Raw genomic sequence first — 17,533 nt, forward strand, 5'->3', positions numbered from 1 at the left:
GTGGAAAGTGGCTATAGTTTGCAGCAGCCAAAAAACAATTGTGTTTCTGGATTCAAAGCGCTGCGGGGGGAGGCGTCACAGTGTTCTAGGAATGTGGATTGTAAAGATAACATAACACGTGTATTGTGATGCTCACATTTACCCACTATGGGTTCCAGTCACCGAATAACAGGTTTCTACTGGATACAATATGCGCATTTTGAGCCTCAAAGTCACTTCTGAAGTACAGTTACCAGTTCTTCCTCCAGGAATCTCAAGGACTCTTGAAAGTTTAATAAGTTAAAAGAAATGGATGTAGGAGTAACCACAATGTCTAAAAACTGTTATATGTAATCCTAGGTTGCTACTAAGATGTTCAATCCTGATGAAGAGTTCCTCTATTGAAAGTAAGTTTAAAATGTATGTCAGCGGTAGCTTGCGAACTATTCAACAGAATGGGTGTATGAACCATGCAATTGTTTTTCTCCAATAGAAGAATGCATATGCTTAGCAACCTATTACTACACAATTGTATACATACCCAGCAACCACAAAATACATACCTGCAAGCGTGGTAAAATGATATCACAAACACGTTCACTGTGGAGGAGCTCATCAATAAACTCATCTACATGCATTAGTTCAAAATCTGAAAGAAAAGAGCTCGAGTTAAAACAGGAGTTTCTTACTCCAAGAACAATAGTTAATTTTTTATGGTCGAGTGTGAAGACAATTCATTAAGGATGCTGATAATGATAATCAGAGTAGCTAAATTTTGGTTTTGTTCTTTGTTTTTATGTGCTTTTTCCCAAAGCGTTTCACATATCCTGCAAATCAATAAAACCAAGTACATATGAAAGACGGTCCTAGTCCCTGATTTAAACTGTCAATTTCACTCTGCATTCATCTGGCTTTAAAGATGGCAATGCTAGATACAACTGGGCTCGAACCTTTCTCTCAGAAACTCAGACAGTCAAACAGACATATTTCAGATCAGGAGATTCATCTCTTATTTGTGGAAAATGAGAGCAATATTAAAGACATGTTTCCTTATGTATAGATAAAGCACAAGCAATGCGAGCCGTGAAAGTAGGTATGGCAGCACCAGAGGAAATCATAACTGGATCAAAAGACAAGTTTGATGAATTTCACTTAAAATGACAAAGGATTCAGGATTAGATTAGAGCATAAAATGCTCTTTCTACACAGACTACAAAGTATGGCTATCCAATTCTGCAAGTCAAAAACAATGGGCGCTCCTCCACTGCAGAATATATACCATAGAAATTCAGCAAATACAGATTACAAAACAATGTTTTATCTCCACTGGAATAAAAAAAAAAACTGGCCCACAACACTCCTTCACTGCTTACTAAAATGTGTGAATGCTCCTTCACTGCTAACTGCAAAGCACATACACAACTATTCCCTGCTAATGCAATTACAATCTCAAGTGGTGGAAACAACACTGTGCTGCCTCAAAACGAGTGATTAAGGATTCTAAAACGATGTGCAAAGGCTTTCTCACACACCCAACCAGTGTTTTAAAGCACTATATGACGAATGTAAGTGGAGCCAGAGAATTCCATCTTTCAGCCATGCACAAGTGTCACTAAAAATGTTACAAACATTTTAAAAGGAACATATTGCCTGCTACCAAAGGCTTCTTTAAAACAAGTCAGTTACCTCTCCACTGCTAGCAACTTAAAACACATACTACCAATACTGCACAGCATCACTTTAATGTGAAACCATTCTAATGATTCAATTTAAAATACTTCATAAATGTTATTATTTATTTCGGAAAAGCAATCCGTAAAACAGATATAGGGTAAAAACAACAATTTTAAACTATACGATAAAAACATGGATTCAATTTCAGCATCTTTCATCAGATACGTCTAAAGTAGAACATCAAAGAGCTTTGTCATAGATCAGCTCACTGTACACTGATTTTTTTTTAAACAAATGTTCCACACAGATGTCAGGAATTCTGCGACACTGTGGACTACAACTTCGTCGGTACTCGAGCTAAGGATTCTTAAGGCCTCTAAATGTTGTCGGACTCCTAGCTGAAGACAAATCGTTAAAATCCTTTTTTTTCGTGGTATATTATAAGCATCACAAATAAAAGGAAGTGAAGGACCGTTTCAGGCCCTTGTCCGCATATCGGAACAAGCACTGGCAAAGCCAATAGCTCTCATCTATGGGAGATCTATTAGCTTTGCCAAAGTTGTTTAGCTATTTTATACAGCGGCATGGATGATCTGCAGCATGGCTGAATAAAAAATAAAAAAAGATATGGCTTGGACGGTCATGCCATGCCGCTTTATTTTACATTCAACCATGAAAACACTGACAAATCCAATAGTTCACATGTAGGCGAGACCTATGGGATTTGCAAATGCTTTTTTTCCCACTACATACTTTGAACTGTACATATAAGGAGGAAGCACTTTAAACTGTGTTACAGAGCTGACTTTGAGATCCCTAACTGACAATTAAGGTAAACAACAACAGAAGGGCAATGTTAAAATGAATACAGACGACTTTACAGAACATTCTATTGAAATGTCATGCCTGGCGTTTCCCGAATTTTAACACGTCAACCAATGGCTTGAACGCTACCACCCTTTATCAATGGTTAGATTTTTTTTAATGTGAGCCATATCAGAGCATAAACAGCTGCCCGGGAGGCTTCCTCACACTCTATCAGAAGTTTACCGCCATCCTATTAGAGCATCTTTAATGTGCAGCTCCGTCCAATATCTCCTCAACTTACTTGACACTAGGACTGCGTGAAAGAAAGAGCGGCTGTGCTGCCTTATACAATGAGCTTATAATCAATCACAGACTGTCAGCTGCTGCGCGAACAATGTGAAGTCAATTGGACAGAAAGACGCGAGTCGCCCTACTGTAGGCACGTCTTTCATGGAAATGAAAAAGGAGACCAGCAACAGAGCGGGAGGTGCCAGCCGTCTAATTTCGTGTTACAAATAAAAATTACGAGGTGTTAGGTCAGTTAGTTTAATGTGAACAAAGGAACATTACAGGTACCTGAATTTACCAGTTTATTAAAAAAAAGCCACGCCCAGAAACCAAGTGTCACATAGAGCATCTTTAACGTGCAGCCGCATCCAATATCTCCCCAACTAACTTCACACTAGGACTGCGTGAAAGAAAAAAGCGTGGCTGTGCCGCCTCCAGCAACTTTATACTATGAGTTTGCAACTAATCACAGGCTGTTAGCTGCTGCATGTCACAGCACAAAGTCGTGGTACGTAGCTATCACGCAACCCAGAAAGTCAGTAAGTAAGATGCGAGTCACCCTACTTTTCTGACCTCCGAGGGTGATAGCCTTTGCTCTCAGGAGGCCGAGAACAAAATCCTGGCCAGGCAGCCAGTGAGAAATCCCCTCCCACAGGATGACCTGCTGATTAGCCTCCTTAGGCCGGCAAGCTTCAAAGAAGCCATTGCCTTTTGGAATGCAAATCTGTCTCCCCTCAAAGAAGAGGACGCTATCCCTCTCCCAGCATCCAGAGCCCCCTTGGCACCTGGACAGGAGGGAAAATTAGCTAGCGAGGTAGGTATGCTATCTCCAGGCTAGTATCGCCCCTAAAGTGGGATACTGTGAAGTAGACCCGAATTTTCAGAAGTAGTCATCTTTATGATGGCATACTTAGGAATTCTGGGACAGGGTTATGCCCATTTCCTGTAGGAAGTGGTCATATAGGGGGTGCAGTGACCTTAAGGTTCAGTAGCCCATTGGGTATTACCTAACACTCCCCTAAAGCCCCGAATTCAGTATTTAGGAGAGCTCCTGCCACCATAGAAGAAGGATACGAAGAGCCGCAGAAGAGAGCACCTGACCTAGCACCCGCCCAGCGGACCTGCCTGTTGTTCTTCGTCCTGCAGCCAAGTGCCTTCAGAACCTGGGAGGTCTGCCTGCCTTCAACAAAGACCAACACCTCCCATGAACAGCAGACCAGTTCAAAAGAAGAAGACTCTAAGGCCTCTGGAATAGCCAAAGACCCGACACCCGAAGTCACCTCTGCACCAGACACCTCTGATCCAAGTTGAAGTGGCCCAACGGTGCCAACAAGGTTCCCCAGAGCTCCAGAGCGAAGGCGGGGGAAAGGATAAGGGGAAAAAAAGGAACAAAAAGGAAATCAAGAACCCCAATCAAACCCAGAAGCGATAGGCTGTAAATTAATCTTCCAGCCGGAATATCAAACAAAGGGAAAAAACGATACACTAAATAGGGGTAATATAATGAGACTATTTAAAGAAATTCCGAAATTAAGGGACATTCCATCATCCGATCTCTTGGCACTAGAATTTGTGCAAGTTAACATGGAGATGGATTTGGAAGTTAGTAGAACTACATGGGCATCGATTGAGACAACGGAACGGATTTTCTCCACTAGGGAGACTTTCGCAACTTGGGGCATAATTATATCTTATCCACCGTTAATAAAATATCCATACCCGCTAATAAAAGACGAGGTTTACGGGCTGCAAAAAATAAAGGGAAAGTCTTCAATGGTATTAAAAGGAGCCAGAAGTACATCACCAAATCAAGAGACAAGTAGGAGAACTGGCGTGCAATTCATAATGGATAGACAAACAGCCACCCAGTCAGAGGGAAACCACGACTGGTCTTGGCTACCCCACACTCTGAATTTACATCGTTCCTGATGATAACACCACAGTAAGGGTGGTACAAAATAATAAGGCAGTAAATCAAAATGAGACAAAGACCATGATCTGCTCTTGGAATGTTCATGGTTTCAACGAAATGCAACAAGATCAAGAAACCCTCACCTATCTAAGTAATTTTAAAATAATCCTGTTACAAGAAACATGGAATACGTCACCAAAGCACTTGGCAGGATATAAAGAATTCCACATAATGGCGGAAAAAACCTCCAAGTATGGGCATCCAAGAGGGGGTTTGTCCATATACATTGCAACAGAAATTGCCTGGAAATCGGAGAAAATGGATTCCGGAGAAAACTGGGTCCAAATAATAAAAGTGGAAGAAAATCTTCCTGCACAAGAGTGGGAGACCAGCTAATAATCCTAAATATTACATTCATCCAGATAAGGCCAAAAAAAGAGGAGAAATTGTCAACCCTAATAAACCTAATAAAAACACTACAAGTTACACATCAACATCACGAGTTGTTAATATCAGGGGATTTTAATCACAATCTGACAGGAGAAAAGACGAATAAGAATAAGAATAACAATCAAAATATACGAAACAAGCTGGAAAAACAAGGCATGGTTATCCTAAATGGAAACATGAAGGGAGATCAACCGGCCGGTGTCACCTTTTCCTGTGGAAAAAAACAATCAATAATAGATTATACGATAATCAGTAAAGAGCTAATGTCCCGGGTAGAAAAGTTCTGTATTTTAATACGACCAGAGAGTGATCATTTCCCTCAAGAGACAGTCCTAGACTTAAACATTGAGCAAAAGGAGTCTGTAGCATCATTAGTTGCATGGCCTGAAATATATAACTTACGGAAGCTTAAATGGAGAGGAGCCATCATGGAAGAGATAATGGACATGGTGAATGAACACAAAAAGAATGCTGAGGAGTTTGCAGTACCATCATCAAGTAACTGGGAGGAACTATGTGAATCACTCCTGGACAAATTCCCAGCAAAAATAGTAAGCAAAGGTAATCACGGGTTTATGAAAGAGCCATGGTATACAACACAGATGAGAAACAAAAAAAGAAACCTTGCCAAAGAGGTAAGACAAAATGTGCAGGCAATTAAAATGGGAAAAAAAATAGACAACGGAAAGATCCAAAAATTAAGAAAAGACTACAAGATGGAATGCAGAGTGGAAAAAAGAAAATATAGAGAAAAGTTATGGGAAGATCTACTGTGGGCAAGTAAACTTCCAAATAGTAAAGAATTCTGGGGTATAATCAACAAATTAATGAAAGGTCACGGAAAGCAAAATACCATCGGAATAAGCGAAAATACTTGGCTAGAACACATTGATAAGCTGTACAACCCCGAACTGGGATTAGAAAAGGTGGATGCAGTAAGGTCATCGAAAGTAAAGGAAAAAGTACCCAACACCGTGGCAACCAGCACTAATATGGAAAATGGAAAAAATCAGTTTAGCTGGGAAGGAGATGACCAAACTTTGACAACCTTTAAACGCATAAAAACACGGATAAAAAATCTAAAAAGCGGAAGGAGCAGCAGGCCCAAACGGGCTACCAAATGCCCTGTTCAAACGAGACCCGGAAGTTTGGGCAAATTATTTAACACCTCTTTTTAACCACGTGTTCCGTAAAAACAAGATCCCTCAATCTTGGAGCGGCAACCTGTTCCACCCAATTTACAAGAGCGGCATTAGAACAGAACCCGGGAATTACAGGTTGATCGCCCTGATTGACGTAGAGGCCAAACTCTATGCTTCATGCATCCTGGAACATCTACATGAGTGGACAGAGGAAAATAACATTATCCCAAAATTCCAAACAGGCTTTAGACGGGGAATGGGCACCATTACAAATCTAACAGCCTTGACAATTCTGACGGAAAAAGCTGAAAGGAAAAGGGGAGTATTAGTGGCATGCTATATAGATCTAAAAGCGGCTTTCGACAGAGTGCCACGGGATCGCTTGTGGAAGAAACTGAAAGCATGGGGACTGCCACAATCACTGATACAAGCAATTCAATCACTATACAGCGAAACATGGGCCACTGTAAAATTAGGGGATGGACAAAGAGTCTCTTCAAAAATAAAGATAACAAATGGATTAAAACAGGGCTACGTCCTTTCTCCAAGCTTATTTAATCTATATCTAGCTGATTTGAATTGCCACTTAGAACAAATAAATGGACATCCACCAAATTTGGCAAATGAGCCGGTTCAATACTTACAGTATGCAGACGACATTGTCTTGGTAAGTCAGACTCCAATAGGGCTACAAAGGGTAATAAACAAACTTATAGATTACTTGGAGGCCCAAGGTTTGGAATTGAATAAATCAAAAACCAAGGTGGTAAGATTAGCGGGGCCTAGACAAGGAAACTATAAATGGTTTGCTAAGAACTCTCAAATAGAAGAAATAAGAGTTTATAAATACTTGGGCATCAAAATGGCAAGAAATCTGTCAATGGTGGAGCAGAAAAAGGAGATCACAGGAAAAGCTCAATCCTTAATATTTGCCTATAAACAATTGTATAAGAAACTGGAAAGCCCTTCACACGGGCATCTTTTAAAAATCATGGCAGCCCAACTGCTACCGACCCTGTCCTACGGTCTGGAAACGTGGCATGGCCAAGAAAGTAACATCTTGAATAAATTACAAACTAAGGTTTATAAAACGGTATTTAATCTCTTTAAAGGTTCCTCTCCAGCACAAATCCGTTTGGAATTCGGACTACAAAATCAAGTATTCCAAAGGAAGGCAACCATGGTAAATTTATGCTGGAAACTCAGAGCAGCAGAATCAGGAACTTTGAACAATTTATGCTGGTTGGAAATTAAGCAACAACTAGAGCAAAGAATCCCAAACTCGTGGGGGGACCAATTGAGGATAGCGCTAGAAGAATTTGAGCTCTATGGGCTCTGGAACAGCAAGTTGGAAAAGGCCACTTTTAAAATAGCTTGCAAAAGCATTATCCTTCGTGGAAGACAAGAGAGGATTAGCGAGACGCCGCCACGCATGATGTCTAAACATATATAAAGATACTTGCTATTTTTATAAATTAGCGTTGATCTCCTTCACGAGTCGAGACGTCATTTATTAATCATTGTGTGTATTTTGCAACTGTCTTACACTGCTCGGTGTTAAGCCTAAGGGTGCCCGACCACTCTACCCCCCTAATAGAGAACTTTGGTATTGCATGGAGCGCCCCTGCCCACTCATAAGGGAGCCCCTAGATTCTTTATTACGGTATATCAACTTATTGATATATCACATAAAGAGCCAGCTCTCTACAGGAAACTTATAAGTGGCCTTTGCCTAGTATGACAATTGTCCAATAAACTGTACAAAATCTGAAGACATGGTCTACAGTCTTGGTCCGAAAACTCACTTGCAGATTAGCTAAAACCTGGTTTCCATTTATCCATGCAAGGAATTTGTCAAGTATCTGACGTTAAAAATTCTTTTGTAGGCTATAAAACTTGTTGGTCTGTAATTTCGAGGACCATTCCATGCCCCTTGTTTGAAAATGAGAATAATCTCCGCCCCACATCAGGGCATTAGGACCGCTGCTTCCTCCAAAATGCTGTAGGTTAAGATATTACTACAGGGCCTCTATATCTGCAGATCAATAAACATTTGGTCTTCAGGGATGCTATCTGGGCCTCACAGTAGTAAGGATAGCATTGTAGTTTTCATCCAATGTGACTTAACACACTAAGCCCTGTTTTCAACTCCTCTGTTTGTCAGCAGTGAAAAATTCGAGTATACGTTTTGGAATTGAGCTTCCCAAATTCTGGGCCTGAATAAAGGACTCAAATTTAACGATACATGTTAGCTACCATGGACAATAATGTGCCAAAATGCTTTTTGGTTACCTACACGGGCAGCGGTTATATCTTGCATAATGAAAACCAGTAGAATTTAAGAACTATGTTAATTGCTCAGTTTAACTGCATTTTGCATAATAAAATAAATGTCAGTAATTATTGTCAGAAATCGGTCAATATTCCTCAGTCAGGAAATACAAACAGCATTTCTCACACAGAAATATTTCAAGACTTCGAGTGAAGTCACCACACGAGATAAAAGCAGCAACCCTAGAAGAAAAGTAATTAGGTCCAACAATTATATAAAATGACACTGGGAACCTAAACCAGAAATAATTGTAGTTGTCCTCAGTGTTAAACACAGCCAGGTAATAACGTTGGAGTTGTATGATGATTCTTGGCTTCTAAAGTTTAAGTGTTGCCTACAGACAGAGCAGTCTGTTGTTGAAAGACCTCTTGTCGACCCTATCAAATCCATGTAGCTGGCTCTGGGCCAGCCCACTGATTTTCATTAGTTGGCTTTCCTGCTACTCCCCATTACTAGTTTCTTGTTAGATGGCTTCTCTTTATCTTGTGCTTGTCCCTCCCCTGAAGAACAACTTATTCACCATCCTTTTGACTAGATGGTATATAGTTCGACAGCTTACATTCACGAAAGTAGTTTTTTTCTTTTTATTTCATCAGTCCATGCAAGTACATGGTTTTTTGCCAAGCTTCTCATTGCTCTCAATCACGATTCCTCCCCTGGGCGACTGCACATCTCTTCCTTCCTCCCTACCTTAAACCCACCATAGGCTGCTGACGCTCACAGCATTTGCTTTTTAACAGCCACCTTTACTTCTTTTTAGGAAGGCCTTGAAGCTGCAATCTGCTGTCAGGTCCCTCTTTTTTCAAAAAATGCTTTCACATATTTGTAACGTATCTTGTTTTTTCATTTACTGCTTCAAGATTGTTATCGGTAAATAAAAAAAAAATGACGCCCATGTCATGATGCATACACATCATCACAGTTTTTTGTTTTTTTTGGCTGATGCTGTACAGCTTTGGAAAAAGCATTATTTTGCACTTTGTGGTGATGCTGAACAGCATTGGCAAAAAAAACCTGCAAAGCCAATATGTTCGCATTAGAAGGTGAGATCTAGTGCCTTAGCTAATGCTGGTTTCAAAGGGAGCTCTAGGTTGCCCTTTTTTAATATGATAGAAAGCAAGTGTAAAGGTGGAAGAAAAAGGAGGTGATCACCTAATTCATTTGGGAGGCTAACGAGAGGTCACAGTTCTGGCAAATGTCAGTTTATTTTAACTGATGGGGGTAGAGGAGTCATGAACCAATGAGAATTATTAGAGATAAAATCAGGGTGTTTATCTGTCCTTGCCAAGGCCTGGATGCCACTGGTTCATGAATACAGCATTATGGAGAAAGTTCATTTCGCGGATAGAGGCATGGTATGTTATGGTATTTATAGCCTAAGTAAAGGTTGAAGAAAGGGGACAGTGCAGGTAAATGTTGAAGGAGGAGAGGAGTTTAAAGAGCTACCCGATGTTAGGATTTGTAATCTGAACTGAATTGCAGTAGTGCCTTTAAAGTGATGTTGGTTAGAGGACAGCAGTGAAAGAGTATCATTCAATGAAAGAGGTTGAAAATAGTTAGAGGTTTTGAACACAGCCAAATCCACAATTATCAGGAATCAATCACATTTTATCAAAGACCACGGGTTCCCAGACTCCATGCTGAAAGATGGGGAAAAACACCACGAGGGGATGGAGACCTTGGTGAAGTGACAATCATTTAGAGAATAGGTTACTCTCCTAGAATAACAGGGGGACAGGCATCTATGAAGGGAGCCACACTACCTAATCAAGTACCAGATGAACAGTGGAGGTTCTGTTGTGCCCAGACGAGCGCCCGGTCCCCCAATTACAGACTGAGCGTAATACATGATAAATACATACACCAAATTTGTCACTCAACTAACTGCATAACACTGGCCTTTCAGAAAGTTCTTCCTTCGCCGGTGCAGAAGGTGCAAACTTCTAACACCTAGATTGGCTATGCTTGGGGGTGGCTAAATTTTGCACAGACGTACATACATACACGTATCGAGGAGATATGCAATTTGATTGTTTTCCAAGAACCAATGGTGGCCTCCCACAGTTTGTCAGACATGTCCTACCTAGTGTCCTTAAGATTGCAGAAATGCGGTTAGATAAATGGAGAGTGGTGGTGCACGGGGGAAGAAGGATGTCTCCTAGAATTTGTGCAGTTCTGCTCCTTTGACAGGACTGAAGGCTTCACAAGGGATGCAAGAGAATGCAGACAGGACGTTCAGGCACAAGAGTTGACTGGAGTTACTTAATGTATGAAGAAAGTGCAAGGCTCTTTGGAGAAACAGTTCCAGAAGGAATTTGTAATGCTGGGTTGTAGTGTGTGGTTAAGACACCGCAATATTTTTTGAGGTAGGTGCTTTATTTGTGGCAGATATTGTTTATAATTCTATTTTGTACCTTGTAAAATCTCGAATGAGGGCTAAAGGAGTTTCAGCAGTAGTATTTGTGCCACTATCCTTCAAAGAAGCAGCATAAAAGCTAGGGTTGGGAAACCCACAAATTAACAACTTGGTCAGAGGCTTCACCTGCAATTTAATTGTAGTTGGAAGAACAAAATTTTCAAGTGGCAAGGGTAGAGGTTGCACAAGTCTGATCAGTCAATGGTTGGTTTGGAACAGCAAGGAAGGAACAATCCCTGTAGAACAAAAACTGTGCCAAGCAGTAAATGGATATGCCTCCCTGGCCTGGGTAATGATATAAGCAGTTTGTCGAGGAGTGAGCAGTGGCAGAGTAGGGTGGATGGAGAAACGAATAATTAATGTTCAGACCAAACTGTAGAACTAGTCTGGGAGATGTTAACAAGCCAAATGTGGTGGTTAGCAACAGGTTATGATTGTGCCCTTTCATGCAAATCAGACCATAGAAAAGTTGTTTAAACAAAGGACATCCAGGCTGTCAATTAAGGAATTAGAACTAGCAAGTAGGTATGTGTGTATGTATTAATATATATGGTATTTCTATAGTGTGAACCTAACCAAAAGGCAGCAGAGTGCTGGTCATGGGCACAGGAAAGCATAAAGTCAATGACTAAGAAGAGAGGAAGCTAGGTTTTGGAAGGTTAATGTATTGTGTTCTTTAAAGAGCTAGATAATATATCATGATCTGAGCGATCGAGATTTGGGTCTAGAACAGGCTGATGGCAAAATAAGGCGAACAAGCAAACCAATAATTGGAAGCCTACATGTGGAGCTTGAAACATACTATTGTAAAGATATTATGGAGTCCCTCTGCTCTTATCTTAACTTTAAAATTAGAGTTACGGTTTCAGATGGGTTCATAATCACATCAGCTCATGTGGTCTTGAGCATACAAAACCTGTTATGCATTTTTTTCACTGTACAAATGTGTCAGACAAATCAGGAAAATGTACCTCCATTCCGGTTTTGTGTTTTTACTTTGCGATAATCGTTATACAATGGTTCAAGGTATTTGTAACAATCAGTGGCTGTTCCAGTTAGCCTCATATAGAGTGCTCCCAAAGTTCGGACATACCTGTAAGAAAAGTTGAAAAATAAAATACACACCTATGGGGCAGATACAGTGAAAGTTACTTTAGCTTAACATCTACTAGACAATGGAGCACATTTATAAATATGCAAAGAATACTGGGCATAGTTCGTGCTTCTGTACTTTTCCTAACTCCGCCCTTCAACATAAAAAAACCTTATTTGACACTGGGCCAAGAATCAATACATTTTCTACAAGTAATTCCAAAGTTTTAATTGCTTTTTAAAATTTGATTAACATGGTTTGAAGATTATATGTCTATAGATCGATATAACAGCACAGCTGTCAAACAGACTTATTGCTCATAAAATACAGAGTGGGCTTGTGTACCGGTTTCAGCCAGTGGCTTTCTTCAACCATCCTCTTTCAGCCATTTGCTTGAAACTTTGTCAACTGCGTCTTCAGCCCAGTGGAGTATTCATCGCTCATATAATGCTACTTGATGTATCCTTACCACCTCCAGTCAAGTGCTCACTTTGAACTGCACAAAAGCTTACTTTACAATATATTGCCCTAACTGTATGCTCCTGCTGGCTCCTTCCATAGTGTCTTAACTCTGTTCCTCATCTCAGTTACCAATATTGTATGAAACTCTTACTTCTTTTGGGATTTTTTGTGCATGCTTTGGATCCGCCAATGCCTAAATTATTGATACAGCCTTCCTTTTCATGCTGCTTGTGACATCTGAGATGCTGGTATAAATATTGTTGATAACTTAAGGTTTGTGGAACCAGCAAGTTAGAAGCATATTCAATATAACAATTCACCAGACCTATTAGCTTTGAGAATGCTTGTGAGCAACTCCCCAAGTCCTAGCGTGCCTCAGGAGCCCTTCTACTTACACATACTATTGTGCACATCACCACAGCCATATTATTCGTCACTCAGCACCAATATCCACAATTTGCCACTATACAAGTCTCCATGTATACTTCACCCTTCTACCCAAAAAAAGGTTCAATACTTTGTGATTTGCGTACTTGCACATACTGATATCCAATAACATTCCTTCCTTCATTCCGTCTCAAGTACCTACATGCCTTTCTGACGGCCTGCCAACCAACATGTCCGCAAGCTGTATTGCAAGTACAACAAAGAAATACTGAACATAACTTTATTAAATATGATTCACACTTGTGCCACGTGCAATAGATTTCCACGTATGTCCTGCATCTCACTCTAGGCCAACGGAAACACTTCACTCAATGTACCCCAGCATAGAAGTACTACATCTCAAAGACAACAACATTAATTTGTCCTTTTTAATTCCAGAAAAATCCCAGGTAGTCACAGGCCTGCAAGTTCTTTGACAGATAATATTGTTTTAATGGGATACTAATTTTTATATGCTCCACTGGAGGACATGGTGTTGGGCGCTCCCAATTATGAGCTTTATTATGCAGCGGCCCAGCTTCAATGGCCTCTTTGATGATTAGACTCCTCCCACCCGCAGAGGGATTTTCTGTTTTTTGATTTTGGGGACACCCCATTAATGGAATGGTTCCTGTATTCCCCCTCATACCGTCCTATTCCCGTTACATTGCTGAAAGTGGCGGCATGGTGCTGGAAGAAACACATACTCTGGCACTTGTATTGGCACAAAGACTAATAGCCATGTCTTGGAAATGTGGCATCTGCCCCTCATCACCACGTGGCAGAAAGATGTGGTTCGTCGGACATCTGCTGAGCTTTCAGTTAGGGCGGATGCCAGAGCCCGGGATAGGAGGTGCAATCTAATGGAGCAGTGGGATGATCATCTAGCTAGATAAAATGCACTGCTCACCCCATCTGAACGGCCTGCAGAGGCCCAGCCATGATTCTGGGCACCAATGCTCTTGAGGTGCTATTGCGTGTCGCGTGGGTGATATTGTTTTTGTTTTCCTGGCAACCAGTTTGCACGGGGTGGGTGGGCATGGGGGAGACTAGCAAAGTTGATTGCACTGTTGACCTTTGTTCTTTCCTTTTTCAATTACACAGTTCCACATGTTAACATGGGACGCTTCTTATCTTCAGTACTGTGTGATATATTGCTACACCACACATCTGGGCCAGATTAGCACACACAATTGTACGATTAGGTCTGTATGAAAATGAATAAAAGGAATATGCTACTTACCAGTATGCATCTGTTCTTGGCATGTAGAGCTGCAGAGTTGTACACTTTGCATAGATCGCCATCTGGTGTTGGGCCCGGATGTTTGCAGTCTGTTTTTGTTCTTTGGACAGTCTTTGGAAGTCAAGAGTTCGGTGACTCCTCCTTCGGTCCGTACTGCGCATGGGCTTCGGCTCCATCCTCAGATTGTTTTTTGCCAGCATGGAAATGATGGAGCGTAGTAATAACAGTGAGAAACCCATGTGTGTTGTATCTAAATAAGATAGACTGGAACGGATACAGGTAGCCGGGGAGGCGGGTGGGCGTGTACAACTCTGCAGCTCTACATGCCAAGAACAGATGCATACTGGTAAGTAGCATATTCCGTTCGAGGCATATGAGCTGCAGATTGTACACTTTGCATAGATTATATAGCAGTACCCAACCTTAGCGGCGACCACCGGTATCCGTTGCAGCGGTTTGAAATAGTGTCTTTAGTACAGCCTGGCCCACACTAGCTTGTTGCTTGGAGTGCACGTCTACACAGTAATGTTTTGTGAAGGTGTGCGGTGTTGACCATGTGGCTGCTTTGCAGATGTCATCTAAGGCTATGTTCCCTAGAAAAGCCATAGAAGCCCCTATCTTTCTTGTAGAGTGGGCTTTAGGTTGAACAGATAATGTTCTTTTTGCTTTTTGATAGCAAATTTGTATGCACTTTACAATCCACCTAGCTATCCCTGATTTAGAGATGGGGTTGCCTTTATGCGGTGGAGAGAAGGAGACAAACAATTGTTTAGTCTACCTGAAAGGTTGCGTTCTCTGTATGTAGTACAGTAAAGCCCTCTTAACATCAAGTGTATGTAGAGCCCTTTCCGCAACAGATTGAGGTTGCGAGAAAAAAACAGGTAATTCCACCGATTGATTGAGATGGAAGGGGAAATGACCTTGGGCAGAAATTTTGGATTAGTACGAAGTATCACTTTGCTGTGATGTATTTGTAAGAAGGGTTCCTGTATAGTGAACGCTTGTATTTCACTAACCCTTCTAAGGGAAGTGATAGCTACTAGAAAAGCTGTTTTCCAGGTGAGGAACTGTAGCTCACATTTATGCAGTGGTTCGAAGGGCGGACCCATTAGCCTTGTAAGAACTACGTTTAGATTCCACACAGGAGAAGGTGGTGCCATGGGTGGAATTATGCGTTTAAGGCCTTCCATAAAGGCTTTAATAGCGGGCACCCTGAACAGTGATAAATGCTGTCTGTTTTGCAGGTAAGCAGCAATCGCTGCTAGGTGTAGGCGTATGGAAGAATATGCCAGGTTACACCTTTGAAGATGGAGTAGATAGCATATAATTTGTTGTATGGATGCATCTAAAGGGTTGATTGTATTGTTACGGCAGTAAACAACAAATCTCTTCCACTTTGTGGCATAGCATGCTCGAGTGGTAGGACGTCTGGCTTCCTTGATAATATTCATGCAGTCAGGGGGAAGGTTAAGGTACCCAAATTCTAAGATTTCAGGAGCCAGATCGCAAGGTTGAGCTGAGCTGGTTCCGGGTGTCTGATTTCTCCATGGTTCTGAGTTAGGAGGCATGGGGACAGGTGCAGTTTTTGATGTGGTACCACTGATAGCTGTAATAGTGTGGTGTACCACGGCTGTCTGGCCCATGTTGGGGCTACCAGAATGAGTGTGAGGGAGTGCTGTTGCAGTTTCCTGACCACTAATGGAATTAGTGGGAGAGGTGGAAAGGCGTATGCAAATTTGCCTGACCAGTTCATCCATATCGCATTGCCTTTGGACAATGGGTGTGGGTATCTGGCGGCGAAGCTTGGGCATTTTTTGTTTTCGTGGGTGGCGAAGAGGTCTATCTGAGGATGCCCCCACTTGTGGAAGAATGGGTGAAGAACTTGTGGATGCAGTTCCCATTCGTGTATTTGTTGCGTTTGTCTGCTGAGCAGATCTGCCATGGTGTTTTGTATGCCTGGGACGTGCTGTGCCAGGAGAAAGATGTTTTGTGGAATTGCCCATCTCCATATGCTCTGGGCTAAGCGGGAGAGCTGGGGAGAGTGTGTCCCCCCCTGTTTTTGAATATAATACATTGCAGTCATATTGTCTGTGAGAATGAGGACTGCTTTGGCTGAAATCTGTTTCTGAAAGGATTTTAGGGCTAGAAAGATCGCCAAGAGCTCCAGATGGTTGATGTGGAGCGATTTTTGCTGTGGCGTCCATAGACCTTGCATTGTGAGGTGTAGGAGGTGCGCTCCCCAGCTGGAGAGCGATGCGTCTGCTGTTAGAATCACCTGAGGAACCGGGTCCAGGAACGGCCGCCCTTTGGAAAGGTTTGTGGTGTTCCACCACTGCAGAGAGTGATGGGTGCGGCCGTCCACCAACACCAGATCAGTCAGCTGTCCCTGGGCCTGGTTCCACTGTCGTGCTAGGCACTCTTGGAGTGGACGCATGTGGAGTCTTGCATGGGGCACTATGAAAATGCAAGATGCCATCATCCCTATTAGCTTCATGAACACTCTCGCTGGGAGAGAGTGCTGAGCAATGAACGTTTGGCGCAAGGCTTGTATGCTTGCGATCCTGGCTGAATTGGGATAGGCTATACCTTTGGAGGTGTCTATAGTGGCCCCGAGATATTGCTTTGTGTGAGATGGTATGAGGTGGGACTTTTGGTAGTTCACCGTGAAGCCTAGCTGGTGGAGCAGTTGGATGGTGCTGTTTGTATGTTGCACACATTGGTCGTAGGACGCAGCTTTTATCAGCCAGTCGTCTAAGTAAGGGAAGACGTGAATATGTTGACGTCTGAGGTGTGCTGCTACTATCGCTAGGCATTTGGTAAACACCCGTGGTGCGGTGGTGACCCCGAAGGGGAGAACCGTGAATTGGTAATGCTGACCGTCCACCACAAACCTGAGGTACTTCCTGTGAGAAGGGTGTATTGGAATATGAAAGTATGCGTCTTTCAGATCCAAGGTAGTGAGAAAGTCTCCCTGACAGAGGAGTGGGAGGACTTGTTGTAGGGTGACCATGTGGAAATGGTCTGAATGTATGTATGCATTTAGAGGCCGGAGGTCCAAAATGGGCCGCATGGTCCCGTCTTTTTTCGGTATTAGAAAATACAGAGAGTAGACCCCTAAATGTTGCTGATTGACGGGGACCTGCTCTATAGCGTGTTTTTGGAGGAGGGAGATCACCTCCTGTTTGAGCAGTGTGGAATGTTCCTGGGACATTGGAAGGTGCCTTGGTGGGATATTGGGTGGGGTAGATGTTAGCTCGAGACAGTACCCTGACCGGATAATTTGGGTCACCCATTTGTCCGATGTTATGG

General features: G+C 42.1%; 1 protein-coding gene across 2 annotated transcripts in view; it reads right to left on the reverse strand.

Annotated features, from left to right (window-relative positions):
- Positions 1-17,533, reverse strand: part of PRPF38A (pre-mRNA processing factor 38A) — a 288,792-nt gene that overhangs the window by 60,736 nt on the left and 210,523 nt on the right. For both annotated transcript variants that reach the window (XM_085602618.1, XM_085602616.1), the window contains 2 exons: positions 11,972-12,093; positions 543-628 (listed from right to left, as the gene is read on the reverse strand). In XM_085602618.1, the coding sequence (XP_085458744.1) occupies positions 543-628; positions 11,972-12,093 (208 nt within the window). The remainder of the gene's footprint in view (positions 1-542; positions 629-11,971; positions 12,094-17,533) is intronic.

The sequence above is a fragment of the Triturus cristatus genome, chromosome 4_2, assembly GCF_964204655.1.
Source record: "Triturus cristatus chromosome 4_2, aTriCri1.1, whole genome shotgun sequence".
Taxonomy (NCBI): Eukaryota; Metazoa; Chordata; class Amphibia; order Caudata; family Salamandridae; genus Triturus; species Triturus cristatus.